Below are 12,949 nucleotides of genomic sequence, written 5' to 3' on the forward strand. Positions count from 1 at the left end.
ATCCATCCATCCATCCATCCATCCATCCATCCATCCATCCATCCATCCATCCATCCATCCATCCATCCATCCATCCATCCATCCATCCATGTGTTTGCACAGGTCAAATTGTGACATAAGTATCAAAGAGAGTTTCAGCACCATGGAGAGAGCTTTAATTCACTACCAGGCAGATTCACGGAGGTTTTCTTGCACAACATACAATACAATCATCTAAAATTACTCTTTTTCAAGGAAAAGATTGTGAGTTTCACGTGTTTGACGCAGGGTTTTTTTTACGTGACGCCCACTTCACCCTCACGGCAGCACAAGATTGAGATACTTTATTGATTATTTTTAAGTATTTGTTGCTACAATCATCACATGAACAACAATAAACAGTGTTGTGTGGTGTTGGCATTAGGATGGTAACCTCCTCCGTCAAACATCTCCTTCTCTACGAGCGGGCGTGCGATCCAAGACAGGCTGCAGTCGTTTGTTTGTTTGCTCGCGAATTAGAAACACAGACCCGGATCATCTGTTGTGTTGCCGACTGTGTTAAGATCTTATTATTACACTTGTAATTAAACGACTAACTCTTTCGGCGCTTCCTCTGCTCTCTCTCTCTCGCGCTCTGTGTCGGCGCCATTACAGATGGTGGAGGTCCACTCTTCTTTGAACATAATCCGTCTCGTACCGTCTTCACCCCCTCTCCATCTGCCTCCTCTCCCGCTCATCACTGTTTACGTGTTGCATGAACGCTCCTGGCTTCTGCTCCGTCTACGAACTAATCCTCGAACAAGTTCATCGGCGCAACTCGCAGACTCGAACTGATCTCACTCGTGTTATTGTGCGTCTTCACCGGTGCGTCGAAGCTGCACTGGCTTAGTGAGAAGAAAAGATGTTTTCGTTTTAAAAGACTATTGCAACCTTTGAGGATGTATCATTGACTTAAAAAAACGTATTTAAAATGAAGTTATAGTTAGAATAGCAACAAAAACAATTACAGTTTACACTCATTTTCTTATTCGTTTACATTTAAAGTGAAATACAGTTCATCAAGTTTTAGTTTTTTTTGGTTATCAAGTGCCGTATTTGAATATTTGATGGATTTTTTTAATAAACAAATTGTGTTTATGTATATATTACATACGATTTATATGTTTTGGTCATATTCTTCTTTTGTTTTCAACCAATAATTCTTTTTTTTTTCCTTTTCAATGAGTCAGGAATGGTGAAGCTCCTCCGTCTTTGTCTTAGTACGAGGCACTAGTCACCTCACCCACCTCAGTCATGGTGCCAAACCACAAGCTCTCATGATACCTGCTCTATTAGTGACGACTAATTGGTCGCTACCATTCCTTATTTAAAATCCACGTCTTTGTTGCCGTGCCGACAGTGATTGGCGGCTGCGATCGGTACACTGGGCGGCAAAGCATCACGGTAGCTGTTCATGTAAATTCAAATAAATAAAGAGTTAAATCGTAAATAATTTTCGTTTACTTATGTCTATGCTCATCAGAAACATATCTATTCTAGGGACTGTAGATGCATAAACGCAGCGAAAGAAGAAAAATGATTCTCTATGCCAGTGGTTTGAAGATTAATCAGGCAAGAAGCCAAAATTGAAACTGTATATATTTACATATATTGAGTTAAAGGTTGCCTTGTAAAAGACTATATTAGCCACTAATAAATGCAAAAATATTATGGTACAACATTCAAAATGAAAAAAACAAGTCACAAATATTTTCTTCTTCCACCACAAGAAACATTTTTCCTGTTTATTCATTCATTTTCTGTGCCGCTTAATCCCTTATGAAGGTCGCGGGGTCACTGGAGACTGTAAAAAAATAAATTACTTAAATGAAGGAAAGACTCTCAATAACTTGTCAATCAGGAATCATTTTATAGAAACAATCCAACATGTTGATAAAATAACTTAAGCAGAATTTTCTTTATTTATAGTGTAACAGTTTTTTAACTATGATATGTTCGCTTCTAATATATTTCAGGAAAATCGATATTTTCCTCATTATCCGAATGTGTGTGTTTATGCTGAATTATTGATCTCATCTGCGTCTCTAATCACAGCTGATAAGCTCTGTTCGCCTGGTACTTTAATAAGAATTCTTTAATTTTATATTATTGTCAGGCGTGAGCAGATGAAATCTCGGGAATGAGGATTGTGGTCGATTCAAGATGGATGAGACTAAGAAACCCTCTGCTATGAAGTGTTCTGTAAAGATGTTGGCGTCCACGAGCGAACCCTGGAGAACGTGGCGAGGTCCAAACGACTCCTACGAGATGGCTGCTCATATCATGACAGATCCACCTCCATGTTTAACGTGTTTGACACTGTGGGCTGAAGAGATTCTTACGCTCATGTTCTGATACAGCTGCAGATCTTTGGTCTTCATCGAGGAACCACAAGATATGTTTGATTGTAAACCTGCGACATCATCAACTAAACCAACATCAACTACATTTATTTTTCATTTCGAACTCTTATCCATTTCATCCTTTACTGTTTTATACAATCGTCCACTTCGAACTATAAGATTTTATTTTATTTTATATACATCATACGTGTACTTTCATTGAATTTAAACTACAATCGCACATTTTCTAAACTGCAATCAAACAATTAAAGACTGTGATCACATTTATTTTACTATTTCTTGAACTATTTTCAACTATAACCAAACAATTTTAAACTGTATTAAAAAATAAAAAAAAATCATCATGCTTCGATAGATTAATACTATTTTTAATTTTAATTTTATTCTTTTAAAAAATAGAAAATAAAAATCCGTTTTTAAGGATCAAATGGGCTAAATGAAGTGTCATTAAACAAATATAGGCGCTTTTCATGTATTTAACTCTCATGTATATGTCATTTATTTATTTTATTTAACTTTGTTTTGTTGTCATTTAATTTTAAATAAATGTTTTTTAAGTGTTAAATGTGAATCAAAAACTCACTTTTTCATCAACAGTTCTCCCAGAGGAAGTCCAAGTAAGGCGCGTGCGTGTGAGCAAGCGTGCACCACCACACACAGACAGTGACGAGCGGCTCGTATAGAAACCATCTGAGGCGCTGAGACTTTAGTTTGTTGTTGGAGACGCTCGTGGATCGTTGTTTCTCGGAGTCTCTCGCTGAACACCGAAGGTCTCCAGAGCTGCTCTCTCCTCATTGGCTGAGCGCTCACGGGGAGCAGGTTATAAAGCGAGAGGTGAAGGATCCACGAGATCTTTCCTCCGCAGATTCTGGACTCTGGACTTCTGACGCGCGCAGGAGCGCACGAGGAAAACTAACGTCCAGTTCCACAAACAACAGGTGGAGTCGAGCTTCAGTTTCTTTTACACATTATTATTTATTTTTATATTGTTTGAAGCGTGTTTGCGAGATATAGTTAAACAAAAACCGTGATTCTATTAAAATGATTGATGTTGACTTTTGCTTTAAACGTGGTAATACATTTTTTTATAAACGTGTATTTTTAATATATTGTACATTCAGGACTATTTTGAGATCCATTATCATTGTCTCACGTTTAGTTGCTATGGCAGGAAAAAAAAAACTGTACGGCAGAAACCTTTAGAGAACCAGATTTACTGATAATTTCTTTTGACATCTTCTTAAAACTTGTACAAAAGTTATCTTCTCCCAACACATAATAAATAATTTGCAAGAGAATTATTTTAAGAAATGAGTGATTAATTGAGATTTATTGATATGTTTTGTATATGTTTAGTTACTTAGATGTTTACATTTTCATTCAAGTCATACATTGTGTTTGTTACTTTGAACAACTGTTGCGATATGTCTTATATTTGGTACAATTTTAATGATCTAAGGGTGTTGAACAGTTGTTGTTGTTTTAAATAAATACAACAGAATAACAAGAGACTCAAATCTCATCTCATTGGATGCATTCATGATGTTGCTTTTTACAACGTATTTAAAAGAAAATACTCTTTTATTGATGTATTTAATTTGTAAAAGTAAATAACCCAAAAACCCAGAGAGGGGAAGAAACAAAGAAAGTTCAGGTTACAATCGCTCAAAATAATTCTTATTTATTAAGTATTAAATATGACAGGTATTGAATTATAATCGAACATATGTGATTGTATTACTTATAATGTAAAATATATGGTTTAAATTTAAATGAAATTAGCCATATTTGAATTTTCAAGGGGGTCTTCTGCCCCCCCTTCATCCCCCTGTTGTGCCCCCTTCACTGGTTCTGATCAGACTGCGTTTATATCTTAAGTATAAATCTATGTATTTGTTACTGGAGGGAGCTTTAGACAGTTGGTACGTGAATGAATACAGTTTTAACTGAAGCTTCTCGTATCTTCGTCTCCAGCGACGCCTCAGCGAACATGTGGCTGCTGGAGAAGCTCCGGAGCTCGGTGGAGAGCGGCGGGAAACCATCCCACAGCACCACCGAGGCCCTCCCCGTGTCCGTCTACGCCAACGTCCTCACCCCGGACAAGATCCCCGACTTCTTCATCCCGCCCAAGCTCATCTGCTGCCCCCCCGAGGAGTCGCCCTCCCCGGAGCCCCGGCACTACGCCCTCCGGGTGTCGTCCTCCGACCACTCCATCTGCTGCCAGAGCCCGCGGGCCCGCGGCAGCAAGAACCCCAGCAGCCCTCGCCTCTTCGCCCGCCTGGGGGGCGAGGCCCGCAACCTGCAGAAGCTCGCCAACCGCCACATCATCCAGATCGAGAGCGCCGACGACCCGGGGGCGTCCGACAAGTCCGGGGTCGACGTCAACACCAACGCCGACCCGCAGTCGCAGACCGCCATGTCGCTGCCGTACGTCCCCAAGGCCCAGACCTCCTACGGCTTCTCCACCCTGATGGAGTCGCCTCACACCCGGCGGAAGGAGAGTCTGTTCCACAGCGACCCCGGCAGCCCGCTCACGTCCCCCAACTCCCAACGGCGCTCCCACGGGGCGACGTTCTTGACGCCCACCGACCGCAACCCTTACCGGTACTTCAGCGGCGGGGAGAGCGACACCTGCTCGTCGGCGGAGTCGTCGCCTTTCAACTCTCCTCTGCTGTCGCGCTCGGCGTCCCTGCTGCGCTCGCTGACCCACGAGACCCGGGCCAAGGTGAGGACGCGACCCCTCGACCGGGTTGGACCGTGATGGTCCAGTTTACATAGAACTGAGTCTCTAGTTTCATGAGGCATCACACTTTGACACACGTCAAACTTTTCAGCCAATCACGTGACCGTTTCGATCGAGTAGCTCGGTGCTCTTCTAGTACTGCCTGGAGGCAGTATTGTATTTTTACATTGAATTCAAAAGGATATGATTTGAAAATAATTGAACTTATAACAATTATTTTTGAATGAAAAGTATAAGAATATCAAACTCTACGTGCAAAAAAAGGCATTTATTCTGAAAACAAAAACAAATCCATTATATAAAAAAATAACGAATTCAACTTTTTACAATGGAATTTAAATAATTCAATAATGAAAAAAACAATAATACTTACAAAATTCAACATTTAAACATTTGAAATGTACGAATTAAAAACTCAACATTCTTACGTCACGATATATTTGCAGAAACATAGTTTTTGTTATAATATAGTTTAAGGCACTTTCTCTATAGGATCCTTCTTATATAAAATGAAATACAAATTGTAAAAGTATATATATATTAGAACAGATAAGTACAAGAAAACCTTGTTATTGTTTCGTAGTAGTATGTCAGCGCCATAAGAATATTGAATGGTTAAATTCAAAATGATTTTATTGAAATATAATTTATTTTATGTTTTTGTTGTATAACTGAATTCAATCATTTGTATATTGAAAGGTTGAATTTTTCTTTCATTTCTAAATAATACACCTAGTGTGTTATCTTTGGGTCAACTTGACCCCAATAACACAAGGGTTAAAAAAACCAGAGTACTTTCTAAACGAATGCTTTATTTTACACATAGAGTTGGACATTTTAATTCCAATAATTACAAAATAAATGTGCTAAATTCAACAGTTCTAAATTTATAGTCCTTTAAATTCAATACAAGAATGTTGGTACACTAGTGCCGCCAGTCAATACCAATAGAGCACCGAGCTGATTGATGGAACTTTCAGCCAATCACACGACTGTTCAACTTCTTGCTCTTCCTACAACTAGAACTAGAACTAGAACTAGAACTAGAACTAGAAGTATCTTGGAATGTAAAACAATCTTTATGTTAACATAAAGTCTGTGTCCACAGGTGTCCCGGGCCAAGCGCACCCTGGCCCGCCACAGCTCCCTCTCCACCGACGACTGCAGCTCGGCCGACAACAGTCCCAACATGCAGCGGCGCCGGGTCCGCTGCCACGCCTTCCACAAAAGCAACGCCGCCAGAGGCGCCGGGTCGGACCTCGTCCAGCGCGAGCACACCGTCAACCTCCACAAGGGCGGCACCCTCCGCCTCAGCACCCACTACGACGCCGAGGCCGCCCGGCTGAGGGTCCGGGTGCTGGCGGCCGAGGCCCTGTACGACCGCAAGACGGACATCAAGAGCATCAACTGCTGCGTGGCGCTGTACCTGAAGCCCGGCAAGAAGCAGAAGCAGAGGAGCACCATCATCAAGAACAGCAGGAGCCCCGTGTTTAACGAGGACTTTTTCTTCGACGCTCTGCCTCAGGCCAAAGTCAAGAGTCTGGCCATGAAGATCAAGGTGGTCAACAAGGGAACCAGTCTGAAGAGAGACGTGCTGCTGGGCGAGCGAGAGGTGCTGCTGAGTGAGCTGCTGGCCGGACTATAGGGAGTCCAGACGTCGGTTAGAGAAATGGTTTATTTCCCACTTTGAACAAACAACAACGCACAATAAAAGAGTCTCACTAAGTGGTCCTCGCCATCCACGCCGACTTAGATGTGTGTCGATGTGTCGATGTGTCGATGCATGTTCGACAAAGTAACACAACACGACTCAACCCATCAACGTGATTCGTTGTCTACGTGAGTGGGTTTCTACGGTGGCCCAGAAGTTCAAAAGTTAACAATTTATTTTATATCTGTTCCTTTTATAGTTATAGGCAAACATGTAAGTTCATTTTAATTTAGCGACTGGAGCTCTGTTGTCTTTATTTTTGTCCAAAAAGAGACTTAAAAAACATCCAAATACCTTCAAACTGTTCGCCTGTTACAACCGCCTTGTATTGAAGCCTCGACAAGAGGAATTGTTCAAATAAAAAGTTTAATTTTAGCAATTAGGTGCATTATTTTGGACGATGATGACGAAGAGAACTAAGCTCAAGTTACTACACTAAAATGAACACACATTTTTGCCTTTGAAATTAAAAAGTGATGGATAACTGTGAAAATAATCCCAAAACTTAGTCGACATAAGGGTTTGTATCACTTTAAAGAGATTAGTTTCAACGTTTGTACGTTTTTTTATTTTTATTTAATTGTAATTTTGTATCGCAAAATGTTTTTTCTCTTTGTTTGTAAATTTGTGTTTTGTATATCTGGGCCACCGTAGGTTTTTCCTCTGTGCAAATATCGAGTCACAACACGAGCTTCTCACTGCGACTCATGACCACAAAGTGAGTCTTTTTGTTCTGGTGGTTCACGTGTGTGTGTGAAGTCAAGTCGCTGAACTTTTATGAATGGCGTTAATTCCACTATTGGGTGTTGTGTACATGGAGATGATGTGATGTGATCTAAACGTGTCAATAAAATGAGTAAACAATCGTGATTGAGTTGTTTTTTTCGTACTTTTTTTTTGCAACACGAGTTGTGAAGATTGATCTCTGACGCCCTCTTCTGTTAGAAGTTTGAATAGCACTTCATCCACACAAGTCCATTATCTTAAATTAAACATTGTATTATATTTTATTGAAGGACAGACTCTATATGAGCAAAGTGCTTTCTTACATCTGTAACAGAACTGGAAGGAAGAACTGTAACGTCTATAAATATTGAACTTGGTCACACAGTAAGATAGTTTAAAAATAGACATACTTATACAACTCGGGCAATTCAAAACTATTTTATTTATGTGACCTATTCCCTCTGTTGCAAAATTCGGTTCTGTAAAATGACAAAGTTTAGTAACATTCTATTTTAAATCAGAACCATTTGAATAGAATAGAATAGAATAGAAAGGCTTTATTCATCCCCAGAGGGGAAACACACTTTCACAACAGCGCAGTTGGAAGAAAATAAAGTGCAAGGAGAAAGAAATAGTACAAGAGATAATACAAAATAAAATAAAAACGATCTTAAAAATATACAAATTATTTACAAAATTAGAAATTGACACTATTAACAAAATAAAATAGAATAAAAAATAAAATAAAATAGAAATAAAAAACGGAAAAAAAAATAAAATAAAAAGCACACAAGAAGAAAAACACGCTACGGATTAGCATCAGGATATTTAAAGTAGAGAGTTAAATATCCTGACACCAGTTGGGATGAAGGACCTTCTATAACGCTCCGTCCTACACTGGGGGTGCCTGAGCCTGCCACTGAAGGAGCTGGCCAGCTCCTCCACGGTCAGGTGCAGTGGGTGGAGAGCGTTGTCCCTGATGGAGGAGAGTCTGGAGAGTGTCCTCCTCTCTCCCACCTCCTCCACCGAGTCCAGCGAGCGGCCCAGGACAGAGCCGGCCCTCGTGACCAGCCTGTTCAGTCTCTTCCTGTCCCGGTCCGTGCTGCCTGCTCCCCAGCAGACCACAGCGTAGTGGATAGCAGAGGCTACCACGGAGTCATAAAAGGTCCTTAAAAGTGGTCTGCACACTCCGAAGGACCTCAGTCTCCCCAGGAGGTGGAGGCGACTTCGGCCCTTCTTGTACACGGCGTTGATGTGTGTGGACCAGTTCAGTTTATTGTTGAGGTGAACACCCAGGTATTTGAAGCTGTCCACCAGCTCAATGTCCGAACCCTGGATGCTCACCGGTTGATATGGTGGGGACTTTTTCCTGAAGTCAATCACCATCTCCCTTGTCTTACCGGTGTTTAAGCAAAGGTAGTTGCTCTCACACCAGTCAACAAAGTCCTTGATGACTGACCTGTACTCCAGCTCGCCCCCCCCAGACACGCAGCCCACAATGGCCGAGTCGTCAGAAAACTTCTGGAGGTGACAGCTGCTGGAGTCATAGGTAAAGTCCGCCGTGTAGAGGGAAAAAAGGAAAGGTGACAGCACTGTCCCTTGAGGCACCCCGGTGCTGCAGATGATTTGATAAACTAATGCACCATTTTAATTTTATGTTTTTATAATATTGTGAACAATTGCGCTGTTCTCGATGTAAAGTGTGATTTTAAATTATATTCGTTAAGGTTTATGTAAAGCATCTTGTGTCTATTGAATTTATGAAAGGTGCAAAATTAAACATTTTCTGTATTTATTCTATTTATAACATACTGCACTATTTTTTAACTTATTTATGTCTATACTTGTATATACATTAAGTATTATATGCAACATTTAAAACGTTATTCATTTATTCTGTTTATACTATATTGCACTAGTTTTAACTTATTAATATTTATATATTTATACTTTTTATATATTCATTCACTCTGCTGTGTTTTTAACGGTTGCCAAGCAACGCAATTTCGTTGCCAGTTTCACTGCTGTGTTTTCTGTGCAATGACGTAAAAGAAAGTCTAAATTAGCATTATTGTTATTATTATTGTTACTATTAGAAATATTATTACTATAAATATTATTCATATTCTTATTCTAACTATTGGGTTCTTTTTATCCTAAACCTGCAAGTGAAGTGCAAGTTTTGATTTTATTATATTCAATTATATTGTTAACTGGTGAAGCTTAAAATAAGAAAACGCTTTTTATGGTGACAACCGTACAAATAAAAATAATGAAATAATAAAAAATATACAATAATAAAATAAAAATGCGAGACGTCACATTAAACTGTAAAACTAAAATAATGAATTAAAACTAAATACAAATTAATAGTATTCATGACCGGGACAGCAGACGGAAAGAGTTCTTTATTTATCTCAGTCTCCAGGCTGAGGGAAGCAGTTCAAACCATTTCTATTTTTAATTCGATTACTGTTTATCACAAGTTGTTGGATCTTTTCCCAATCATCGGCTGATCGCTGATCAACAGAACCATGTTGGGAAATGTAGTTCCACGAACAAACGAATCGTGCGCAGGAGCCGCGCCGCTAGACTACAACCCCCATGGTGCTTTGCGAGAAGCGTAAACACGGAGCTGTCAAACAACACAAACGCCATCTTGACAGCTCCTTCAAAATGGCAGAGAGATGCGGGGCCGAAACCGAACCCGAACCGAGGCTCGTTGGTTTTCTCTCCTCGACACGGGACTCGACTCTGGTTCGGTAGGTTCGGTGTGACGGGCTGGAGGTCCCGCAGGCCCGAGAACCGCCAGTAAGATGGACATATCGACCGCGGTGTTCAACGCCTCCAGGGACGGGAAAGTGAAACTTCTCCAGAAGTTACTGAGCGACAAGAGTCCGGAGGAACTGGAGGCTCTGTCCGAGGAGAGGACCCACGGGGGGACCCCGCTGCTGGTGGCGTCTCGCTACGGTCACGTCGAGGTCGTGGACTTTCTCCTCGACCGGTGCCGGGCGAGCGTGGAGCTCGGAGGCTCCGTCAACTTCGACGGGGAGACCATCGAGGGCGCGCCGCCGCTGTGGGCTGCGTCCGCCGCGGGTCACCTGCCGGTGGTGAAGACCCTCCTCAAACACGGGGCTTCCGTCAACAACGCGACCCTCACCAACTCCACCCCGCTGCGGGCCGCCTGCTTCGACGGCCACCTGGAGATCGTCCGCTACCTGGTGGAGCACCGGGCGGACATGGAGGTGGCGAACCGTCACGGGCACACCTGCCTCATGATCTCCTGCTACAAGGGCCACCGGGAGATCGCCCGGTTCCTGCTGGACCGGGGCGCGGACGTCAACCGCAAGAGTGTGAAGGGCAACACCGCCCTGCACGACTGCGCCGAGTCCGGCAGCCTGGACATCATGAAGATGCTGCTCAAGGGCAGCGCCCGCATGGAGAGGGACGGCTACGGGATGACGCCCCTGCTGGCCGCCAGTGTCACCGGGCACACCAACATCGTGGAGTACCTCGCCCATCAGCCCCGCACCTCCCGGGAGGAGCGGGTCGATGCCCTCGAGCTCCTGGGGGCCACCTTCGTGGACAAGAAGAGGGACCTCCTGGGGGCGATGAAGTACTGGAGGAGAGCAATGGAGTTGAGGCAACCGGGCGAGAAAGCGGGTCGCTTGACTAAACCGCCGCCCGGGCCCCCCATCCCGGCGTACGGGTGCGCACGGGAGGTCGACACGGGCGAGGAGCTGGAGGCTCTGATCACGGACCCCGATGAGATGAGGATGCAGGCTCTGTTGGTGAGGGAGCGCATCCTCGGACCGTCCCACCCGGACACGTCCTACTACATCCGCTACCGGGGGGCTGTTTACGCCGACTCCGGCAACTTCGAGCGATGCATCAGCCTCTGGAAGTACGCCCTGGACATGCAGCAGAGCAACCTGGACCCGCTCAGTCCGATGACGGCGTCTAGTTTCCTGTCCTTCGCCGAGCTCTTCTCCTTCGTGCTGCAGGACCGGGCCAAGGGCACCCTGTCCACCCGCATCAGCTTCCAGGACCTGATGACGGTGCTGGGCAAGAGCGTCCGGGAGGTGGAGCGGGCGGTGGCGCAGAGCGCCAACCCGCTGGAGGCGACCCAGTTCACCAAAGCCCTCGCCATCATCCTCCACCTCATCTTCCTGCTGGAGAAGCTGGACTGCAGCCCGGAGCAGGAGCACCAGAAGAAGCACACCGTCTACCGCCTCCTGAAGCTCAACCCGCGGGGTCGCTCCGGGTTCACGCCGCTCCACATGGCCGTGGACCGGGAGACCACGTCGGTGGGCCGCTACCCGGTGGGCCGCTTCCCCTCGCGGGACGTGGCGTCGCTCCTGCTGGAGTGCGGCGCCGACGTGGACTCCCGCGACAGCGAGAACAACACCCCTCTGCACGTCGCCGCCAGCAACGGCAGCCCTGAGATCATGGCGGCGCTCATGAAGGCGGGCGCCCACTTCGACGCCACCAACGCGCAGAGGAAGACGGCGCACGAGCTGCTGGACGAGCAGAGCGGCGGACACCCCGCCCTGTACCCCCTGAACTACGTCACCCTCCAGTGCCTCGCTGCTCGCGCCATCGAGAAGCACAGACTTCCCTACCGGGGTCTCATCTCGGAGGAAATGGAGGCTTTTATCGAGCTGCACTGACTCCTCTGTCTCCGCCCGGGGCCTCCTGATGTTCCTGAAGTCACTCAGTGAACACTGAAGCTGACTCCGGGGATGGAAAACCTTCAGGTCAAGAACTTTATTTAAACCGAGAACCTCCAGAATGATGGTGCTTTTTGTTGCAATGTGTGGGACACGACCGAGTTACTGTGTTGGACTCAAGGAAGTTTAAACTAGATCATGGAGTCGCACTTCAAAGCTCATTTTAAACGTCAACAAACTTTTTTTTTTATAAGCTACATTCATGCTTTAACACTAAATGAGGTCGTATCTTTTTTTTTGTTTGAGTGTATTTAAATCCAAGATGTGCTTTGTAGACGTCCAACCACGAGGATCTCTCTCTCCCAGGTTTAGTCTTATTTTAAACGCTCCGTGGAAGTCATTTTCAGGCTTTGAGTTCTCAAGGGGTTTCTAAAAAAAAAAGGAGGATGGATCAAAAACTGACGTGTGTTTTGAGATGTCTGAATAAAATTCAGAATCCCAGCTGAGGAAATGTGTTGTCATATATTTATCTTTCAGTCCGAAACGCGCCGCTGACAAAACGACCGGAGAATTCGACCGTACACGAAACGTGATCTTTTTTTTTTTTTTTCTGAGTCATGCCCCGCTCAAATATAAATAGAGAGAAATTAACGTCACTGCTGCCGGGCAGTGATAGAGACAAGGAAGTAACCGGTGCTAATTTTAGGCGTCTTTCTCG

The 12,949-nt window shown here is 44.1% G+C and overlaps 2 protein-coding genes across 2 annotated transcripts; both read left to right on the forward strand.

Annotated features, from left to right (window-relative positions):
* Positions 1–3,233: 3,233 nt before the first annotated feature.
* On the forward strand, positions 3,234–7,668 carry LOC148063612 (C2 calcium-dependent domain-containing protein 4C-like). The gene is made up of 3 exons (XM_087811144.1): positions 3,234–3,319; positions 4,356–5,106; positions 6,233–7,668. Exons 2-3 carry the CDS (start codon positions 4,372–4,374, stop codon positions 6,767–6,769), a joined length of 1,272 nt encoding a protein of 423 aa, XP_087667270.1. The 5' UTR covers positions 3,234–3,319; positions 4,356–4,371; the 3' UTR covers positions 6,770–7,668.
* Positions 7,669–10,136: 2,468 nt separating this feature from the next.
* Positions 10,137–12,727, forward strand: fem1a (fem-1 homolog a). Its single transcript, XM_087811600.1, has one exon. The coding sequence runs from the start codon at positions 10,378–10,380 to the stop codon at positions 12,229–12,231; it is 1,854 nt and encodes a 617-aa protein (XP_087667726.1). The 5' UTR covers positions 10,137–10,377; the 3' UTR covers positions 12,232–12,727.
* The last annotated feature ends 222 nt before the right edge of the window (positions 12,728–12,949 follow it).

Source organism: Callionymus lyra, chromosome 16, assembly GCF_982586985.1.
Source record: "Callionymus lyra chromosome 16, fCalLyr1.hap1.1, whole genome shotgun sequence".
Taxonomy (NCBI): domain Eukaryota; kingdom Metazoa; phylum Chordata; class Actinopteri; order Syngnathiformes; family Callionymidae; genus Callionymus; species Callionymus lyra.

Coding starts and splice junctions, on each gene's coding strand:
- LOC148063612 (XM_087811144.1), top strand. CDS start 4,372: ATGTGGCTGCTGGAGAAGCTCCGGAGCTCGGTGGAGAGCGGCGGGAAA. Junction 5,107..6,232: donor CCCACGAGACCCGGGCCAAG/GTGAGGACGCGA, acceptor CTGTGTCCACAG/GTGTCCCGGGCCAAGCGCAC.
- fem1a (XM_087811600.1), top strand. CDS start 10,378: ATGGACATATCGACCGCGGTGTTCAACGCCTCCAGGGACGGGAAAGTG.